The 23366-nt window shown below is 40.2% G+C and overlaps 1 protein-coding gene across 2 annotated transcripts; it reads right to left on the bottom strand.

Annotated features, from left to right (window-relative positions):
- Positions 1–1565: 1565 nt before the first annotated feature.
- Positions 1566–22598, bottom strand: LOC124277872 (protein rolling stone-like). Of its 2 annotated transcripts, none has more exons than XM_046713593.1 (6): positions 22308–22598; positions 21654–22118; positions 7531–7670; positions 5799–6030; positions 4848–4958; positions 1566–2303 (listed from the first exon to the last, which is right to left on the bottom strand). In XM_046713593.1, exons 2-6 carry the CDS (start codon positions 21688–21690, stop codon positions 1933–1935), a joined length of 891 nt encoding a protein of 296 aa, XP_046569549.1. In that variant the 5' UTR covers positions 21691–22118; positions 22308–22598; the 3' UTR covers positions 1566–1932. The 2 variants fall into 2 exon arrangements, with proteins under 2 accessions (XP_046569549.1, XP_046569548.1); XM_046713592.1 differs by having other exon boundaries at positions 22325–22598.
- Positions 22599–23366: the final 768 nt, after the last annotated feature.

Genomic DNA, 23366 nt, shown 5'->3' with positions numbered 1-23366 from the left:
AAGGAAACCTAGACTTAACCAATCATTCTAGTCTTAAGTTGGACTCCTTTCAAATCAAGGATCTGCATGGTGTGACTGTAATCAACCAACTAAGAGGAATTGTTCTGAAGGAATGTAGTATATAACTTGCCCTGATAAGACACACCAGATTGTGCCGGTATTGACTTATAATAAAGCCTCCTAATGTTTTGTTTTTATTTATAATCATGTTTTTTCAAATGTTTGAGCAAGTCTGTCACCGGTGTTAGTTTCTATTGTTTTCTGCAGTTCATAAAACCACGTCACGCAGGTTGATCTAGCAGGACAATTTCAATGATAACTTTGAAAAAATTAAACAAACTTAAATGGCTATTTAAGAAATAAATGAAGGAAAATAGTGCTCCTTTGGTTAAACACGTTGACTGGTTATCACGAGTATACATGTACTCGTGTTATCAATGTAAACAGAATTTGCCACTACGAGTTATTTCTCAGCTACATCAGTGGTATTTTAAAACACTTTCACATGTTGGCAAAATTGCCACAAGAAGCAAACCTTTTGTGTTTCTTTGCTACCGCCAAGAGACGATTGCTTCTTGTAGCTATTTTGCCAACATGTGAAACTTGTTTTAAAATACCACTGATGTAGCTACGAAATAACTCGTAGTTGCAAATTCTGTTACATTGATAACACGAGTACATGTATACTCGTGATAATCAGTCAACGTGTTAAAAGAAACAACGAAACGGTTGTTGACCTATTTGTACCAATGATCAAAACATGAATAAGAGAGGAACCATTTTTTCAGTATAAATTGCTTCTGAAAAACAGCCGCGTTATCGCGCTGGAACGTAATCTTGTGGAAATGGATCTTGAATATTTCTCTGAAATAAAAACAACTTTGAAATCATTTCGTTTGACTTCCAACACTATCACTGACAAGTAACTGAACGAAATAACACCTCCAAAAGCTTCATGTGAGAACCTGACTTGATTATCTGCCCTAATGTCCACCAGAACATGAAACAGAAAATCTTCTTCGGATAACAAGGATCGCTCAAATTTGTCGTGTGACGGTGATGTAAAACTGTAATCGATATCACATCAAATAAATTCAGGAGTAATCGAATCAGCGATAATTTCTGTGTCAGTTTGATTTTGATTGAACTTTATGAAGACGTTTCCGTGGTAACAACGTCAATCGTTTTGATATTAGCAACGGCCTTTACTTACGGATCTTGTGGTTAAAGTGTGTTTTCGTAAGGAGTATCGGCTTACTGAAGACACCAACACTACAGAGATGGGTATAAAATAACATGCCCGTAGATTTTGTCACAAGTGGGGGTAAGTTGAAGTCACATTTTTAACACATATCTGTTATAACACGCATGAAGCAGCAGTGTTATCTAAACATTAAAACAATTTAAAAGGATATTGTGTCCAGCTGTAACGAGATATATTCTAGTACTACAGTTACAAAAGCTATTTTCAGAATTCATATGTTCTTTGATGGGCATTTTTAGAAGCTGGGGTGATGAAGAATGATGATAATTTTATGCATATACAACTTCTATATTCTGTGAAAGCGACGTTTCGACATAGATTCTAATGTCGTTGTCAAGCAAGTGTCACTTATCATCATTATTCTTACTTTTTTTTTATTCTGAAGACTTAATCAAGCTAGAATAAATAAACTTGAAAAAATACTGTTTGAATTTATATTTGTACGTGAGCAAATGTCGCCTAGCGTCATTACACTTACCAAATGATCACGTAGACAATTACTACCTCCGTCGGAGATGTCACGTGACTACTTCCTATCACTAGGCATACATCCGAATTCTTGACCATCTTGTCACCAGTAAAAACAACATCATCAATTAGCACTTATTAACAACTTGAAGCTATCTACAAAACAAATAAATACAAACAGGTATAAATGTAGACGTATTTCAGACCATAACTTCACCATCTGACCTTGAACATCTGAACATGAAAATTCGCAAAAGATGAATTAAATAGATAACAACATGCACAAACATGGCTCCAACAACGGCTCCACTTGTTAGTATTGCTGCAAACGTCGCCGAGTTGTTCCAGTCGAGGATGGAGTAGATGTAGGGCTCGTCGAGGTCGTTACTGCCACCGCAGACGGTGTAAACAACGCTGAAGAGGACGTACACGATTCCGAAAACGGCTGGCTGGTAGAAATGTAGAAGTCGTACCGGCATTGCCGTCACCATGAGGTTGAGGAGGATGTAGATGACGTTCATCCCATGGGTGAGGAAGGGTAGGATGCGGTAGCCGTTGAAGCTATTGCTGACTGAAATGAAATTAGTTTTGTTTCAAATTTAAAAATACGTCACTATGGCGTACACGGTACATTTTCTTCAAACACCCAAGGCGGTGGAGTAGCCTAGTGGTTAAAGCGTTCGTTCGTCTCGCCGAAGACCCGGGTTCGATTCCCCACATGGGTACACCATTTCTGCAATCCAATTCTTTGACGTGACTGTAAAAGTGATGACAACACAGTTACTATGGGAATGGAGGGTGGGGGTAGCCTGGTGGTTAAAGCGTCGGTTCGTCACGCTGAAGACCCAGGTTCGAATCCCCACATGGATACAATGTGTTAAGCCCAATTCTGGTGTCCTCCGCCGTGATATTGCTGGAATATTGCTAAAAACGTCGTAAAACTAAACTCACTCACTACCATGGGAATCTACGTATTGGTGTACTTACGGAAGCGTACTAGCGCCACAACTAAGACGTATTCGAAACATAACATTACATAGAACATACAAGTATCTTTCATCTACGCAGAAAATACTTTCATCTACGTTGATTTTACTTAAATATACGTATACGATATTACTATCTACTTAGGAAAGGTATCAATTTATGTGGAATTATCGACTTGGTAACCATATACGAGGGACAGTCAAAAAGTAGTGAGCCTGACCTAGTAAATGATACAAATGCAGCTGTTTTTATGTTTTATTTTTCTACATATTATCTGTCAACCTCAAGCAAATTGGTTTTGCTACGTTCCAGCCTTACGATCCCCATTTTGTTTGAAATTTTATCTTGGTACCCCCCAAAAAAGTGAAAAATCTGCAATAAATGCACCACAAACTTCAGGTAACAAAATATGCAAGAAACATTTTGTGTGTTTGAGATAGGTAGACGTCCGCTAGAATCAAACTTAGATATTAAAGTGGATAAAAAAGCAATTTGAAAGTACAATCGCTTGTTAAAGTGATTCCCCTTTCATGTTTACTGAAACAGCTTGTTTTGGAGACACTACCCACCCCCGTTCAGACGACGAATTCATAAGGACATAACTTATTCTAATGTTTTCACTTTTTCACACATGATGCTTAAGGTTCAAAGTAAATACTGAATGGTCACACAAGTGTCAACTCTCAGTATATTGTAAACAGGGCCATCTTGAATATCTGGACACAATGTTTTTGAAAGACTAAAATGGGTGTATCCTTAAAAAAACAGCCCTGTCTAAACATAAATCAAGCAATCCAAATCTTTGAATGTTGATTATGACGGGAAGTCATCCAATACTATACTAACATATTTTATATGACATTATCTGAGGGCATACCATTATCCAAGAGGTACTAAATGACGGATCGTTTTTCATTTTCTGCATTTTTTCTAGAAATATTATACCCCAATGTGTTGTGATGACTAATATCTCGTTAATCACATTACCCACATATGTGAATTTTTTTATACGACTTTGCTAATGATTCCTACAAACTAAAATGGAAGCTTTTCAAACATTGGACATCGAGAATATAGTTAGGCCGACTACTTTTTGACCGACCCTCGTATTCTGGAGTATTCGACAAACGCTCAGGGACTGTTTTATGTAACCTCTAGCTTAATTAATAAACACTTTGTTTGACTTTCAACCTAAATTTGTCCTCATTGAGGTACACCAGAACGTTCAATAAAGTAACTCTTCAAAACGTGTTGAAGTTTGGTTAAATGTGTTTATTTGAATTTTTGGCAACATGTTATATATTTTTGTTTAGCCCTTTCTGTATTTCCACAACCTGCTGAAATCATTGTAGTATTAGAGAATAACCCACGAGGTACGAGTGATTACGGGAAATATGTCCCGAGTGAAATTAATGTTCATTGTCCCGAGCTTTAGGATTAACGTCGAGAATCACTAAATTGCACACTGTGCAAATATCAAAAAGATATTACACGGGATCTCCTCACCCGTATGGGTAATAATGTACTATATCCAACGTTTGTTATACGAATATGACGGATGTGATTCGTAACTTCATAACACAATAGCACGGTCTTAGTAACGACAGGAGCGATTATAACATGGAGATGGAAGTATCTTCTACGTAGATGAAAGCACCTTCTACGTTGGCAAAAACAATTTTGACGTAGACGATAATTTATTTTAGAATGTGCACTAATACGCTTCCTTACGTGTACCAAACGTATTCGCCAAATACATTCCATGAAGAATAGTTTTTATCATTGGCGTAGGGTCAAGGTCGTACACCTGCTATACTGGGTCACGTTTACTTTATGAGCTGCAAAGACATGTGTGAGAATTTTATAACTTTTATATTTGCTGCTGTCCTTAATTGTGAACCAGTACTAAATATTATACGCGCTGTAAACAGGTCTCAATAAACAAAATCTTTTAATGAACGCACTTATGCCTGACATGTCTTCCTACGCAGGTTGTTTCTGTCGACGGTGGTCATGTAATCTTCATTACGTTGGATTCAGATGAGATCAAACGGTCTATTACTAAGTTGCTCGGCTCTATATTATTTTCAGTGTTTACAAGAAAGTACAGCGACCTGTTCATACTTACAGTCGTGGAGTAAGAGCCAGTACACCAGGCTTATCTCGATCCCGATAGCGTTGCTGATGGTGGCTTGTACCCATAATACCTTGCAGTACCACGGCATCGGCGCTTCCGCCCCTGAAGCAAGTCAAAGGTGTAGATTAATATTGGTCGTGGGGTCGAATCCCAGGTTCGGCCCGAATATTATTCTTTGTTTGTCAATACCATATTCGTGTGTCACTGTTGGATTATAATCATTTCAATATCGACTTGGCCTCCGTCGGCTCTTTGGTATATATTCTGTTTAGTTGTAACAGTGGTAGTGAGTGAGTGAGTTAAGTTTTACGCCGCACTCAGCAATATTCCAGCTATATGGCGGTGGTCTGTAAATAATCGAGTCTGGACCAGACAACCCAGTGATCAACAGCATGAGCATCCATCTGCGCAATTGGGATACGATGACACGTGTCAACCAAGTCAGCGAGCCTGACAACCCGATCCCGTTAGTCGCCTCTTACGACAAGCATGGGTTACTGAAGATCGATATTCTAACCCGGACCTTCACGGATCTGTAACAGTGGTAGTAGTAGTAGTAGTAGTAGTAGTAGTAGTAGTAGTAGTAGTAGTAGTAGTAGTAGCAGCAGCAACAGCGGCGGGGCGGTGGTGGTAGACTTGCACTAGTCTCTTAGTGAATAAATAATAGTTTAAATGATATTTCTAAAACATATTTAAAAAAACGTTGTCCCTCTAACAGATCGGCGTCCTTCTATTGTCCGCTTATCCGGAGTTGCCTCTTTAAAGGATTATAGAATTACTATACATCCATGGGCTTCATTCAGTACAGCCTTGGAACAAGGCAATAGCAGCAGTAGCAGCAGCAGCAGCAGCAGCAGCAGCAGCAGTAGCAGCAGTAGTAGTAGTAGTAGTAGTAGTAGTAGTAGTAGTTATTCGCTTCAACTTGGTATCACATTCACTCACCTTTAAGGAAGCTCTGCTTGTTGACGTAGAAATGTACTGAGACAATGAGATCCAAGATGGCGGAGCACGTGAGGATTAGGTAACACCAATTTGTCAGAAAGATAAACCATTTAATTCTGTTTTCTTCCCGAGTGGCGTAAAATTGCGTGAGAAACCCCGATATTGAGATGGCGGACACGTGATATACAGCCCAGATCAGTCTCCAGATGAGGTAGATGACGGACGGACCACACTGGAAACAATCAGAGAAACATGATGGAGCCTTCTTACCTCGTATGTAAGTCATATAGCATTACAACAACACATCCAGGAGGCCACTTTCCCGAGCTGCTCCGAATGGACACAGTATAGCCTTGTATGAGCGTATCGTGTGTTCCCGGTGTGTTTAGCCAACAGCTGTACAAGAGGTAAATGGGGAAGGATTAACGCCGGTTTAAACAGTATTTCAGTTACATCACGGCGTTTCACGAAGGGATCGTAGCGCTAAGGTGATCGTAACTCCCATACTTTAACATAGCCTTACGTCAGTCGTAGCGCTACGATCGCTTTGTGAAACGTCGTGAGACCGAAAAGGTTTCTTTTCACAACACGTTTGCTTTTCATGACACCCATGACATCAATTTCTCATATTATATTGCCCTAAGAAACAAATGTTTTATTTCATTTTTAATAGATCACTATATTTTTATCAAATAAGATGTCACACTTGGCCTTAAAATAGCCGTGTGTTTACGCGGTCTGAAGCTACCCCTGGGCCGTCCGGGGCAGCTTAGATCCGTAATACCTCATACTGACCGCTTAAGGTGGCTAAAATCGTCATTGGATGTTTAGTGAATGAGTGAGTGAGTTACGTTTGACGACACTTTAAACGTTTATTCAGTCACAATATGAGATTCTGGCTTTATGACTTTGCCTGTGAGAATCACTCATCCACCCACTCACTCACTCACTCACTCGCACACTATCAACTCCCTTCTGATTCTTCTGTTACATCGTTTGAATGTTATTTTAAGTTGTATACCCGTGAAGGTCCGGGTTAGAAAATTGATCTTTAGTAACCCATGCTTGTCGTAAGAGGCGATTAACGGGATCGGGTGGTCAGGCTCGCTGACTTGGTTGACACGTCATCGTATCCCAGTTGCGTAGATCGATGCTCATGCTGTTGATCACTGGATTGTCTCGTCCAGACTCGATTATTTACAGATCACCGCCATATAGCTGGAATATTGCTGAGTGCGGCGTAAAAATAAACTCACTCACTCACTATTTTAAGTTGTGAGAAACATAACGAAGTCATGTGACCCATTTTCAACCATTGATTTTGATGTTCAAAGTTCACTCACTCACTAGTTAAATCCCATCATTTACAAGTCAAACCCTCCATCAATCCCTCACTCACGCTTTAATCTCCACATCGCCAGTCAAAGCCCCCAAAATATAAGTTATAATGAATCCAGTTGCGAAAAGCCTGAAATCCTTTAATAGGTTACATTGGATCTTAAGACAGTATAGAGCGCTCACTCACTCACTGGGCGGTGGGGTAGCCTAGTGGTTAAAGCGTTAGCTCGTCACGCCGAAGGCCCGGGTTCGATTCCCCACATGTGTACAATGTGTGAAGCCCATTTCTGGTGCCCCCCGCCGTGATATTGCTGGAATATTGCTTAAAAACGGCGTAAAACCATACTCACTCACTCGCTCGCTACCTATCAATTTAAATGCATTTCCATCTCACCTGGGCCCGTCCAAACAATCCTGGGTTGTCATGGCCAAGGAAGAAGCTCCGGACCCGAAACTGCTCCCTTATTCTCTGCCCACAGGTCAAGGTCGCCGCATCGATCTGCCGCCATGACGGTTCTTCCTTCTCGCTTGACGCTGAAACAGCAGGCTTCGTGTCACCCATGTCGTTTGAAATAACGCACTCATTAAGATATTGGACGTTCATTGCGAGCCGGAGTTTCACCAGAATCTGTTGGGGTTGAACCAGGACGAAATGCCTCGGGTCTCGATACCGACAAAGACTGTCTGTGTGGTATAGAACATGTTCCAAAAACAATACGAGAATCGGACGCGGAGACTGTTTTGTTTAGCCCTGTCACGATGCATCACCACCTAAACTTTGATACAGACTGTATTTTGCTATCCATGAGATTCAACCCGCCGCTCTTTGGATACACTGCCTTGTTGTTTTTGTTGCTGATTTTTTTAATTTAAAAAATTTGAATTTTCATTTGAGTGTAGTTAAAAAAGTGAAGTTAAAACGTTTAATTCATTTACCAGGATAACGAATGACAAAAAAATAATTTGAACAAAAAACAAACAAATGAAAAGCTCCGCATCAGCAATATTTCCTCGCGGTTTCCGGCGAGCTGATTTTGTTTAAGTTCTTTGTACATATGAGCAGGTCCTTCTGAGTATAGTGCCGTCGTGGTTTGAATGTTGCGTATTTTTTCACCCGTGGTTAAACATCTGAATGATATTAAAGTAGGGAAGGGAGGGGCTGATTCGGGGTTTGTGAATCGGGCCTTGTGTCGGAGTCACGGCTTTCTGATACAACAACAACGGAACAGTGGACGGTCTGTTTCAGGACTAAAACCTTGAAATCTATCAGGTGTTGGACAATAAATGTCTAAGAAGCATTTCTCTGAATCCCCTCCAAGCAATCACGTTAAAGTCACGTTTATGTGTCATGTGACCAGAATGAATGCCAAAGACGTTTCAAACTGAGCATATTCTCAATTTAAGTCGAAAACATGATAAAACATTTATCAAATTAGTTCTCGTTGCTTACAATGTAGCGTTCATAATTTCAGTTATGGGAATTTGTTTTCATGAATCCTTTCAAAATAATCTGCTCATAATCACATGGATGATATAATATTATCAAATAATTGTTACACAATGATAGGCGTTTTAGTACTGTATACTTCAGTCTTTCCTGAAATATATTTGAACCATTCTTCGCGTATGCAATATATGTATATGCTTAATAACATTTTAAGTAATGAGAAAAGAAAACACTTAAAAACTACAATCTCAATTGCATAAAGAAAATCTTTATGCAAGTATTATTTCTTATGTGAACTTTGAGTTCAAGTTGACACATGTAAGTATATTGAAACTGGGGAAAACGTGTTTCCGAGCCGTTTGGGGCGCCGATTTACTTGCACTGAGTTGTGTCCCCTTGGTGTGCCAGGAACCTATGACCGTTTGTTCGAGTTCGAGACTGTCCCTGATTATGCCTCATGGCAATACCGTATGACAGGCATGACAATACCGTACCTGTTCAATGTGTTTCTCCAAAGTGATGCGGTCGAAAATCTATATAATTTCGAGCTTTCTTCCAATGCCGATTTGACACCTTGAAATAACTCAAATACTCCTTACAGGGTCGTCAAACCAAACTCCTAAACTAACGCTTAGTCCCTGAATATGTATAATTTTGATAGTAACAAATATAACCATTTAAATTGAAAAGGATCCCCAGCGAAGATTTAACTTGAACCTTGGGAAATCTAGATTTTATTATTTAGGGCTTTAGCGTTGCAAGGAGGACTAGACAGTAGGCACAATAATGTGGTTCAGGGACTGTCAGACTACAAAACTCTACATCGAGATGGTGGAAACGGTGTGAAGTTGGAGCTGTGATAATGTTATGAGCTCTGTGACAAAGGCATATAGCCACTTAAATAAATTATGACAAATTTTCTAAAATATATTTTGGCAGCTGTTTAATTCATCTAACTTGTTTTTTAGGGGAACACATTTCCACAACAGCTGCAGGTTGATGGGACACAGTTAGCTGGGAGATATTGTTTTATCATACACGACACGACTTTAACACCCAACATCGGAACCAGATGCTGTGACTTTGCGCCCTTCATCGTATGAGAATCTGACACTCTGTGTACATCTGTCACCTCCCTGGCACCATGTGACCTGATCACGTGACCTGATCACCAGACGTTGATGCACACGGGTGCACACAGCTGCATGCCACAACTACCACCTTCCGGTTGCACATGCGCACAAACATCAAAAGGAAAGGACCGTGTCCTGTTCCTCTCATTAAACTAATGCATGTGCACCACAGATACGTGCCAGTCACTACCACCGATCCTAACAGGTTATCAAATTAATATTCGGTTACGATATTTTGGGTATCAGTTCACAACGCACTTGAAAAGGATATCGCATAATCGCACTTAAAGTAAACACAGAAAATTATTAGCCTTGATGTTAATAAATCGACTCGGTGCTGTTGCAGTCACGCTTCGCTGCTAGGGGGCGCTGAGGTCAGAAGTATGTACTAGCGCTTGACATGTTTGACACAGATGGGCAAGAGCATCATGGTATATAAGTATTTGTCAGAGGTCACGGAGTTCACGAGGAATGTGGGGAAATGCAATCATACGCAGTGTTTGTTGTTAATCTAGATGGCGAGAAAACAGCGTGACCTATCTGTTAAAAGGTCGAGGGAAAGACGATAGCGGTTGACAGACGTGTCATAAATACGTCGGATGTAAAGGGGGGGAGAAGGTCATCGACGGCAGATCAAGTGGTGCTACCGCGTCAAAGTAATGGCGGATGTCGACACTGAAGTCTCTAGACTAAAGCTTAGTGTCTGAATATATGTAATTTTGATAGTAACAAACAAACCCATTTTAATTCAAAAGGAGCCCCAGTGAGATGGGAGATTCTGAGGAAATCTAGACTTGCTTCATTTAGGGCATTGCAGAAAGGGCTGGACGGAAGGGAAAATTATGTGGTTCAGGAACTGTGAGACGGACTATGAAATCTCCTGAAATCTGAAGGTCCGGGTTAGAATGAGCCTTCAGTAACCCATGATTGTCCCGACGAACGGGATCGGGTGGTCAGGCTCGCTTGCTTGGTTGACACATGTCATCGGTTCCCAATTGCGCAGTTCGATGCTCATGCTGTTGATCACTGGATTGTCGGGTCCAAACTCGATTATTTACAGACCGCCACCATATAGCTGGAATATTGCTGAGTGCGGCGTAAAACGAAACTCACTCACTCCTGAAATCCAACATCTAACTACTCGCCAAATATGGAATTGATTGTTAACACAATTTGAAGGAATATTTACGAAAGGCCAGAATTAACACGCACTTTACCATTTCAGAATGAAAATGCTTTGGTTAAAAAAACAGCATGTGCTTGCACTTGTTTTATAGCTAGAGTGTGCATGAATTGGTAAAAAAGTTACAGCGTGCATTCACTCGAATTCGTTACATAGCCTCAGTTCCCCGGCCGCGTCATACCAAAAGACGTTAAAATATGGTACTTGTTGGTCCCTGCCTGGCGCTCGGCATTAATGGGTACAACAAGGACTGGTCGGCTCGGAGTCAGTATAATGTGTCTGAGTGGGGTATTCATGCTTCACTGCGGCATGGTATCCCAGTGGGCTAGCACTATAAAACCAGCTTCAGTCTTGGCTAGTACAAGCAGCCGCACATACACATACACACGCATGCACGTCGTCATATGAGCGAAATATTCTCAAGCACGACGTTAAACCCAATTTCACCTCACCTCACCTACATAGCCTCAGGCTTGATTCCCTCAGAATTTGAATATCCCATCTCACCAGGGTTTCATTTTATAAGGCATTGTTGTTTTATCAAAAGTATATGTATTCAGAGACTAAAGATTAGTCTACATTTATCTGACTGACCGCTCGACGACTGCCTTTAATGTAGGCAACGAGTAAAGTAGCCATTGTTATTTCGAATTGACTCCAGATCAGGATAGATGAAATACTCTGGCACGAAAGGTTCAACCTAAACTCGCACAATTAAGTCTCTAAGGTAATAATTAACAGTTTAAATGAAAATCTCTAAAAAAAATCATAAATAACAGACTGGGGTCCTTATCTTGACTTGCCCCTTTAAAGGATAAAATTACTATTCATGCATCGGCTTAGCACTCAGTACAGCCTTGGAGCAAGGCTAGGCTTAATCCAAAGTCTGAAGAAAACCAGTGTAGATGTCATTCCCGTCAACAACTCATCATTTACGCTGCATATTCTCCCCAGACACAACTCAACCGAATTACGCCAGGCAGCACAACACACAACCAACAAAACACGAAGTCAAATACCCTGATACGCAGGGTTCTCACACTCCCAGGATTCCTCCGACATCGCACTTGGACTCACGGGTAACGGAACAGCTTACGCAACAGCTCGAGCACGAAGGTCGAGCCTCGTCCTGGTGGCCTAAAGAACATGAATGGCTGCAGAAGAAGAAATAAATTCAGTCGGAAGTTTACCATCTGCTGAAGATTAATGTTGGATTAGTTCTACGCGTTCTTTAGTCCCGGGAATGATTGTAACGTGACATTGTTTTTAAAACTTTTAACTGGAAACGCAGCATTGAATTTCTTGATTTTTTTGAGTTGCTGCATCTGTCCAGACAAGGCACTCCTGCGCTCCGTTATCGCGAAATGATTTATTATTCAAAACTGTGCTCTGTGGGCAACACGCATACGTGCAAAGAACAAATGACACACTTCCTGCATGTAGGTTTTAAGAAGTAATTGCGCATGTTCGCACTACGAATATCTTCGTTTCCGGTCACATGATACGAAAGGCGCGGTGGTTTCTTAGCTGGTTCTCGGCTCGCTATGCTCATAACCAACTGGAGATATGAAGAGACGGGGCCCAGTTTACATTGTTGCAGGGAGTTAATGTTACAGGGTTGCTGAGATCATTTGAAGACAGTCCCTTTCTCCCTGCGCATTTTGCTAAGGGCGGCACACTATTTTACAAGCAACCGCTCAACACGGATACATTAGTTTTGTCAAACCATCTCTGCTTTTATTGCGTCTGAGAAATACACAATGCCATTTAGAAAGTGGTCAAATGTAACATATTTTATATTTGGGATGACACTTTCTTAGTACTAGAAAAGTACTAGAATCTGTACTTTACTAAGAAAGTGTCATCCCAAATATAAATATGTTTATTGTGTCTGTCTTGCATAAACTTGATATTTGGAGAGAAAAGTTGTCATATATTTAATATTTGCATAAATACATGACACTTTAATAATGATAATAGTATCACAACTTATATTATTCTTTGCCACTGTTACCCTGAATTGAAGAAGTAGTTATCAGTAACAAGAGTGTCATCTGCATCCTACTGAAGTTCTTCCAACATTTGAATACTTTTCAAAGTCTTAATATATGCACAGTCTTCAATAATGTTCAGTATTGTGTTGACATAATTCTGACAACAACTTAAGTGGAAGGAGCCAACCGTACAATTTTATATAATTTTGTATGTACATGTATACATGTTCCATTGTATTATTATTACCCTTTTCTATACATGTTTGCCTGTATCATGAAATATAGAAAATTAAAAAAAATAATTGTGTTTGTATTAATTTATAATTCTTAATCTCACCTCATATTTTGCTAACAAGTGACTTTTGTTGGAGTTCTTGGTGTATTTTTCCGCCGGTGAAAGTCCATGGCAACCGTTTACACAATAACACATAAACACGTATACACAACGTGTGCTTTATTGTTATGTTTGTACGTTTTTCGGTATGTGCTCTTACTTTATATTTTTTGAAGTTATTTTTGTTATTTGTTTATTTTGTTTTTGTTTTATTTGTTGTCGAATTTTGTTTGTTTTCTTGTTTTGTTATTTTATATTTTTTGCGTGTTTTTTGTTTTGTTTGTTGTGTGGTTGTTGTTTGTTTGTTTTTGTTTTGTTTTTTGGGGTTGTTGCTGTAGCTTGTAATTGTTCAGCAGTACTTGTGTTATGCAAATGCCGGTGAATCTGATTTGCATAACTTATTTCATGTCCACGTTTCACATGATGCCTTATGTTCTGCATTGCACAACGATATGCATTTTGTCAGCTGGTATATATGGTTCAGGGAGCTTCTATTAACGACAGCCATATCTTAATTATAGCGACAGAGCAGCGAATCATAGACTAAAGAAACAGTCAAATGGGAGTTGAGACATACTGGAGAGGGAGGGAAGTGATACGCCAGTTAAACCCCTAAACACTCAAATGGCTGTAGCCACGTCGATGAATACGCCCAATACGCTGTGAGACCACGCTGGTATGGAGCCCCTGAGGGTCTAACCACTAGAAGGCGTAACATGCCCCGAAAACTGAAACCGACCTTGTGTCAGACTTACCATTATACACTACATTAATGTTTTAGTGGGAAAGCCCAAGAGGATTCCGGTAAGTGGAAATCTGTTTTGTTTAAGGCGGATGGACTTGAATGATAAACCAGTGACCACGTATCTATCTAAGTCGAAGATCTTCTTCCATCTGCTATCGCACAATATACACCCAGTCTGTTTGGACGAAAATTGGGAGAAAACAAACATGGCCCAAACGCAAAACACATTAACTTGACGTGGCGATTTTTTAAGCCAGTGCAGCCGAAATCTACTCACGTTTGGTCCAACCAGCTACAGAAAAAAAGATCTTAAGAACATTAATTAAAAAACTGTCAAGCTTTCTAGGTCAAGCGTTGTATGCGTGTGGTTTCAAGGTCGTCCAATTCCACAGACCAAGGAACATAACAGTAACACATACTTCGGTATATATCTCCCCATAAACTTCAGAACTGCCGTTTGCGATTGCGGCGTTAGATCTTACACAGGAAGATTTAAACGATATTGGAGTTTTACAATCATTTGTAGGACAGATAAATAACAAGGGTTTTTTTATCAAGTTACGCATGTGTTTTGGGGGGTTAGTTTACAAAACCTTTGGAATTGTGAAGTTGGATAACATTGAAAGCGAGACGGTAGTCAACGACGGTCTGATAAACTACAGTAAACATTTCATGGATGGAGGCTTCAGTTCCACTATATCACGATGCGGCTAAGATTAGGGGAGGGGAAGGGTAGGGGTAAGGGGCAAGGGCTTTGATTACACGCGACATTGCAGATACAAGCGATAAAATTCTCATATGTGCGATAAGCTTGGTAGTGAATTAAGATATGTTAGAGAGGTCATGTGTGTAAGCTGCGGGAGAAAATGGTGCGCCTATGCTCAATTTAATTTACAGATATCATGTGTGTTAAAATGTTTAAAATAAGTTGTAGAATTTTTTTTTTCTACGTTATAAATACGTAGATTTGGTAATATGAATATTCGGGTTGTTATCATTGAATAATTCTGTCGTGTGTGTGGTGAGGAGCGGAGTCTAGATGGCGGCGGTGTGGCGAGATAGAAAGAAAGGGGGGGCAGAGAAGGGATGAGTGAGAGAAAGAAAGATATAGAAAGGGAGGGGAAATTATATGATGATGGTAGGAAGAAAAATAATGAGAGAGACATAAAAGGACACACAATGATGCAATATTTGGTACATTCGGACGGTGAGTGAATGAATATGTTTTTTCACTGACGGGGGACAACGAAAATAAGCGGAAAGTGAATAGAGAGGGAGTGAGTTTAGTTTTACGCCGCACTCAGCAATATTCCAGCTATATGGCGGCGGTCTGTAAATAATCCAGTGTGGACAAGACAAATAGTCTCTGAAATGAACATATTTCACAGAAAAAAAAACAGTTCATAATAAAACAATATATATAATGAAAAGGAGGCCTGTGACTTTCTGTGGAAATCTGGACTTGCCACATATTCTAGACATACATGGGATTTCTTAGATATATTTGTTTCAGGGTCTGTATGACACACGAAGCGAGGGGGCTGAACACTTCGTTTTGGTCTGAACTACTTAAGTTCATGTTAAGCATCAATGTTGGGATTCAAACCCAGACCGAGTCGACATGTTTAATCAACAGCCCCGTTATAAACTGATGTTGGTAAATTTATAACTGTTAGGAATGATTAACAATCAGATCTATTGGACATATACATTGAAAACGTATTCAGTCTCTGTTCAAAATATCAAAGTATTGTTAGGCCACAGTCTGTAAACCACAATATTTTCCTGTCCGTCAAGCCCTCCCGGCAATGCTAAAGTCCGAAATGAAGCAAGTCTAAATTTCTTTAGGTTCTGAATCTCCAATCCCATTGGGGCTCCTTTTCAGTTTAATAGGAATTTCTAGTTTCTACCAAAAGCATAAATATTCAGAGACTAAGCGTTAGTCTAGTATTGTTTGAATGAAACGCGGATATTAACGCTTAGCTCAATGGTGTTGAATCAAAGTACTTAATGATGTGTATAGCTCTTGATTTACAGGCCTGGCTATTCTGAAGTAGTCTAGGTTTCCGCTGGTTGTGGATCTCCCATCTCGCTTAGGCTCCTTTTCAATTTTAATGGAATTATTTGGGGTTTTTTTTATCAAATTTACATATATTCTTAACCTAAATGTTGTAGTGACGAGTCAGCTGAACACTGATTGTTTTAACATCGATCTATTTTCTAATATATCAAACTGTCATACTTTATTTAGTGCGTTACTGTCCTTTATCGACGGGTATCTAAAATTAATTAACTTGTTCCCACCACGAGATAACTTCAATATTGCCCATGTAAAATTTCAACTCATTCACACAAAATAGCAACTCTTTGGGATAAAATTGAGCTTTCGCGAGAGATTAAAACAAGTTCTATTTTTTTCGGTTATATAGAAACATATAGTTTCCATTTTTGACATCTTTAACAAATTCAACCTCTTCACACCACAGTACCTTTTTATTTATAGAAATGTATTTATATTCATGCCTAAGCCTCGAATGGTGCTATGCCACATGAATATTCATAAGTTTCAATAAAAGGTTTTGAAGGTCAGAAAACTACAGACCTACTTCTATTTTTATTCTAAAATTGTACTATAAGTATTTTTTGTATGAAGCTGAATGGTGCCTTAGTTGGTTGGTTGTTTAGATATAAACATTCCAGCTGTATGGAGGCGGTTTATAAATAACCGAGTCTGGATCAGACAATCCAGTGATCAACAGCATGAGCATCGACCTACGCAAATGGGATTCGATGAAATGTGTCAACCAAGTCAGCGAGCCTGACTACCCGGTCCCGTTCGTTGCCGGGTTACTGAAGACCGATTCTAACCCGGAACTCCACGGGTCGGATGATGCCTTGACGTCGTATAAAAACATGCAGAATCAGTCGTCATCACGAACTCGTCCGCCATGACGACCAGGGTTAGAATTCGGCTTCAGCAACCTATGTGTTTCGCAAAACCTACGAGATAGAGAGGTCAAGGTCGCTGAACTGATTGTTGCATGTCAATCCCAATTTTAAATTAGGTTGATGCTCAGCTCACGATTGTATGGAATACTGTAAGGGACATTTTCGCGATCTCGCATTCTCGCACTTTTGGCATTTTTAGCTTGTTTCCAAAGGTCGAGATCGCGAGAATGCGAGATCGCGAGAATGTCCCTTACAGTATTCCATACGATTGTCTAGCCCAAACTCGATCACATACAGACCACTGTATTGAATATTGCCGGATGAGGTGTTAGCTAGAAAAACCAAAAAGAAACGTATCATACTTGGCTCCCTTATAATTTCTGTGATGGAAATGTTTATGTTTTAGTCGTTATTCTAATATTTGGCAGTTCAAAACAAAAGGAGCAAAATTCATGGGAACAATTTAAACGAATATTTTGGCGTCATTATCCGGAAGACAACGTGTTTTATTAATATTACTTTTGTTGTATACTTTATCATGATGATGTGCGGACCTTTGTTACGCTCCAATCTTGAAAATTAAACTGATGTACAAAAGTAAGTACACACCTGGTGTTTTGAGAATTTTATTTTTTAAAAAAGCAAAGAAAATATTGTGAAAAGAACATGTTGCTGAAACATCACGGTTGGGATGGGTGTGGGTGGCTAGCCTATTTAAGATAGCAGCTAATCGAAACCAAGAGTGTTGACTGTCTCTATGAACCATACCCATAAGTCACGTGATTGAGACACGGTTCACTTCAGCTTATCTCCCCTTGAAGCGACGCTACCTTACAACGTAACTTCACACCAATCTAGAACCGAGAATGTTTGGCATTTTCATTTAAGCACGTAAAAAACAACAGCCTTGCAAACCAACTGAACAATTACTGTTATTATCACGTTGAAACCGTTATAAACGCTTCTTAATACTTTCAGCAATGCGATATATCTATAACGGTATTTTTCATTTTCGCACGAATATGACGTAGATTTTTTTTATCAGCGGACCATTTAGGGGTAGGAGGTCGATTGAGCCGCTTGATCATGGCCATGTGTCACCAGCGGGAGACGGTGTGTCGTTCTACAGACGGGTCACTACCGAGTCGGCAGGCACGGGTTTGAGGAAGACGGACGACCGTAATCACTGCATCCTGGAAGTGTTCAGTCAGCACACGCCAATCAAGCACTATGCGGTCTTTAACCCATTTGACCTCGTTCGCGTTTGTTACAGCAATTGAAATCTGAATCATACACTTGTACGTATCGTTTGAATGAAAGGCGGATATTAACGCTTAGCTCAACAGTGTTGAATTAAAGTACTTAATGTAGTGTATAGCTCTTGACCTACAGACCTGGTGATTCTCATGTATTCTTTAGATTATGTGGGTCGTAATATTGCGGGGTATTCCTTGAAGCCCGACGATAAATAGGAAATTCCGAGTCAGGCTTGGTCCCTGGCAACGCATGTTGGTCTTCAAGGCGACTTGAAGGATCCGGTGATAATTCTTGGTGACTTTGATCTTTTGTTGCTTAACGCCGTATTCAGCAGTATTCCAGCTATATGACGGCGGTCTGTAAATAATCGAGTCTGGACCAGACAATCCCGTGATTTACATCACGAGCATCGATCTACACATCAGTGACATGTGTCAACCAAGTCAGCGAGCCTGACCACCTGATTTCGTAGTCACCTCTTACGACAACATGGGCTGCTGAGGACCCGTTCCCGGATCTTCGCGGGTGACTATGCGTCAAAGTACCCCCCTAGTGTGAACTGTTGTTCATGATATCAATCACTAGATTGTCAGACCCAGGCTAGATTATTTACAGGCTGTCGCCATAGGTGTTGAGCGAGACGTTGAAGAACCAACACACACAAACAGACACTAGTGTTATAAACAACCTTCGTGTTACGAACTCCTCTTAAAACAGTCCGTTATATCGCATGCGCTTTACTATGAAGAAGATGTAATGTTAAATATCACTGCGGATGTCACAGAGAATTCGGTTTAACCTTATCCGCACATTCAAGATAATGAAAACCACATATAAATTTACAGAATCAGAAAAAATTAACAACACAGTATATTATGGGATAGTTATGCAAGCAATCCTCTTGACTTAGATTGTTGATTTTGAGTACAGTGGCCGCAGACAGGTGGACATTATCCAGTACCTACACTATCTCCGCAGAATCGTTGATCTAACTGTAATTTGCTTTGGGCCTGACGGTCGGGCAGGCGCGGTGGAATTTAATGCGTTTACAGCTTTTTGTTTCTTGCTTTGGTTTTGTTTGCTAGATTTCCAACTTGTGTATTTGTTCTTCAAAAACATTCAAATAAGATCATCTTTAATTGAAGTTTTTTTAATGTATTCATTTGATTTTTCTTGTTTTTAAAATATCATTTATTTATTTCATTCATTTCATTTTATGTTTTTTTTAAAAATTATTATAATATTTTTGCATGTATTCTTGTGTATATGATGCATTGTGCCTATGAGAAGAGGGCCGAGCGGGTTCACCATGTGGGGCAAAGGACAACTGAACGTCTCTACGGTAACAGTCTTGTCAGAAATGGGATTTATGATTTATCTCAATAGCTTGTGAATTTTAAATTCACTGTACATGTTAAAATGCAAACAAGTAAAACTTTTAATTAAAGCGAACCCCTTTTTTAACACTCGAGAGTTGATGTGACGTGAACGACTGAACTTAGCATGATACACAAAAATAATGCTGAGCAGCGAAAAGCGTGATGATGATGATGATGATGATGATGATGATGATGATGATGATGATGATAGGAGGTACTAGTGTCTTAAACTGAAAATGCCTAGCTGAAGCTCGGGACTATGTATTTATAGTTAAAACGGTTTACCAACTGCCGTAAAATACTGAATCCCACAAACAATGAGTGCTAATTTCACGCACATGAAAACTTGCCCTTAACTTCATACAGCTCTACCCTTCCCTAATGCTATGGCGTGTACCCTACTTTGACGCCCAAACTATCAACAATAGGCCTCGGGGAAAACTACATTTATTTTTTCAGCTAATATGTAATAAGGAACTCTTGATCATGTAAGAGCAAATAAGTTGAAACTAACCCAGTTGTGATAAAAAAACCGCTGTTTTGTCAGTGTGCATGCCCCATGTAGAATCTTGTCGCGCATGTGCAAACAATCACATTTGTGGTATTTCGCCCAGCAGGAGGCGCAGTATATTTATGTTGTCTCTACTTCCCACGGGCATCCAGGATTAAAGTTTATTTGTAAGGCGAGCCACGCGGTTGTTGTCTTGTATTCAACATGTCGGAAACAGTTTATCTTGAGAGCTTTGAAGCACATCAAGTATTGTACAAAAGGAATCACTGTTATGTAATCTTGGCCCCAGACAAATGTGCGCCAGCCATTGGATATCTCACCGTCGTCAAGGAAACCATCTTTTTATGAATTTAGCAAACAGATGATATAATATTCTTATATTTAAGCTATAATAAGGGCTTTAATTTGAAGAGATTAAAACGTCGTTTGGTGAAAACGTTGTTAATTGGAAGTTACTTTATATATTTTGGCTGTAAAACTTTAGTTTCATCACTTCTGAGTTTAGTTTTCGTGTGGTCGTTAATCACTAATTAAGCATGAAATACGTCATGACTCTTGAACATATATGTTACTACAAAGATACATAGGAACTCATGATCAAAGAAAATTCTGAATATAGCTGTCAGTATAAACCATGGCCTTTTCGACTATGCATATATAATATAAAGGGTTATTGGCATTTTGTATTTTTTAAGATACGTGATGTGAAACAAATTTCTCGTGAGAATATATTAAAGACAGATGGAGGGACATGTCATATGTATTGTGAAATACTCTGATGTAATGTGGTAAAACTGATATATTGAAAAAGTTTATTTGTTTAAAAAAATGATTCAAGGGGAACGCGTCTTTGCCAGGTCTATAATAAACAAAATACATCTGAGAAAGCACGAACATTTGGGATTAAACGTGTACTGTTCACAATCGGAAATCCGTGTCGAAAGTGCATTACATAACCATATGCTATCGTGGCATATGGACGACAGTTGGACGGGGGGTGCCTCAATATAGACTGTGAACAGACGACAGTTGGATGGAGGATACCTCAAGATTGGTTGGGAACAGACGACAACTGGACGGAGGTTACCTCAAGATAGACAGGGAAATGACTACAGTTGATTGGAGGCTAGATCAAGATTGGACAATTGGACGGAGGTTACCTCAAAATCGACTGTGAACAGACGACAGTTGAACAGAAGATACTTTAGGATTGACCGCCATATAGGTGGAATATTGCTGAGTGCGGAGTTAAACAAGAAACAAACAAACTGATGGGAACAGACGACAATTGGCGGGGGATATCTCCAGATAGACGGGGAACAGACGACAATTGGCGGAGGATATCTCCAGATAGACGGGGAACAGACGACGATTGGCGGAGGATATCTCCAGATAGACGGGGAACAGACGACAATTGGCAGAGGATATCTCAGATAGACTGGGAACAGACGACGATTGGCGGAGGATATCTCCAGATAGACGGGGAACAGACGACAATTGGCAGAGGATATCTCAGATAGACGGGGAACATTAGGACGGAAGGTACAGACAGACAGGACGACAGACATGCATTTGTCATACTCACAGTTAGAGTTAATTCTCCCATAGGACGCATGCGCCATCGTGCGATGAGGTTGCTATTGCGACGTCGCCACCGATGGAGCGGTAGTCACTGCTATAGTATGTGTAGATGTCGTTATCACCTCCGAGAACACTGTCTTCTACTGTCGCAGGTAATGCAACTACCTTGTCCTGGTATTTTTATGTTGCCGCTGCCGTCGCCGAATCACTGACACTTATTGCTGTCTCTAGCGTTTGTCCGGCTATTTGTAGCGTTGTCGTAGAAGACGCTGACGCTGTAGTAGGTTATCGCGCCTCCGTCAGAGCAAAGTGGGCGTGTCGGTTGTTGAGGAGCCTGGACGCCGATGGTTCTGACAGTGACGTTGTCGTGTATACAAACGTTGTGAATTACGTCGTTGCATGCATTAGCACATCAGAATTGTCATCACACAACGGCGCTTTGCTTGATTGATAATCGATGTGGATGAATCTGAAATTACAAAAACAAACATTTGAAGATCGGTTTTTCAACTTGTTGCTTTTCACAATTTACACAACCGTTGCCGATGTTGCTCACAAATCTGATTTCCGGCGTCGTTTTCCTTTTGACCCACAGAACACTGTCACAGTCGTTACGCTTAATTAAATCTGTAATAAAAAATGAAAATAGACATAAAACCTGTCGTCTCCACTAACAGTTGTGCAAACGTCGTTCAACACCTTGACCCTCCTGCACGATTCCGCCGGCCGTTCCAGACGCTGCCCTTCCAAGTCTGTCTGTCACCACAGCCCTCGTAGTAATGACTCTGCGTTATCAGAGCGACGCTTGGCGAGACCCGAGTCATACGTCTTGAAGAAATCAGCTGCTGGAGTTTACTTGCCGTGATATGACGATGAAACCCGACCCACTGTTTAGGAAAGGCTCTTTCTGGGTCAGTGTTGCAGGCGCCAGGCGGAGCTATGACCAGGATTCGCTACCAACCCCCCTTCTTCAAACGCCACTCTATGCTCCACTGAAGAGTACGTCAAAAACGCACATGTTCAAATCGACAAATACTATGTTCGCGAAATCAAAAAGCAAATTGAATTTCAAAAGCAGCTGTCCTGAGTGTCTCCGATCCCGACTTTCTCATGATCTCTCTTGACATAAATTAGCCAGGAGGGCGGATTTCTACTTCTCATATATTTTTCCTTCAAGGATTGTGTGTGTTTACATACTCGTATTTTCAAAATAAATGGCGCTGATATTCCTTTCTTCTCCTTTGAAAATAATATCATTGACCTCCAGGTCTTCCATGTTGGTCAGAACAAAGGTTCATTATCTTGCCCTGGGACCATGTGACTCTCGTGAGGTCACGTGTCTTTATCACAACATAACGTTGGAAGACGAGACGAGGACTCACTGCGGCAATTAGACTGGGGGGAATTTGGGGTGTTTGGGTAATATTGGGAGCCCAATTAGGTAGGTAGATCAGGTTTCTGTATATAATTACAAAGAAATAGATAGTCGAGGGAAGAGAGGTCAAAGGTAACCGTGATTAAACCAAGAAAGTCTTTACTACATCTCAGACTGAAGCCAAACGTTGCAACCTCTGTAACTCTGCAGGCGAATTGGGAAGCCCTGTTCGTTTAATTGTATGGAAACATGTGTATGTAAGATTGTGTTCGACATCTTCTGTCCTGCTTGCGGATGAGCTTGGGAGTAGATCGCTTAGCATCTTATTCTATAATACCCAAC

The sequence above is a fragment of the Haliotis rubra genome, unplaced genomic scaffold (assembly GCF_003918875.1).
Source record: "Haliotis rubra isolate DU_JTF1 unplaced genomic scaffold, ASM391887v1 Scf229, whole genome shotgun sequence".
NCBI classification, from domain to species: domain Eukaryota; kingdom Metazoa; phylum Mollusca; class Gastropoda; order Lepetellida; family Haliotidae; genus Haliotis; species Haliotis rubra.
The sequence above is the reverse complement of the archived record's forward strand: the minus strand, read 5'-3'. Positions and strand labels throughout refer to the sequence as shown.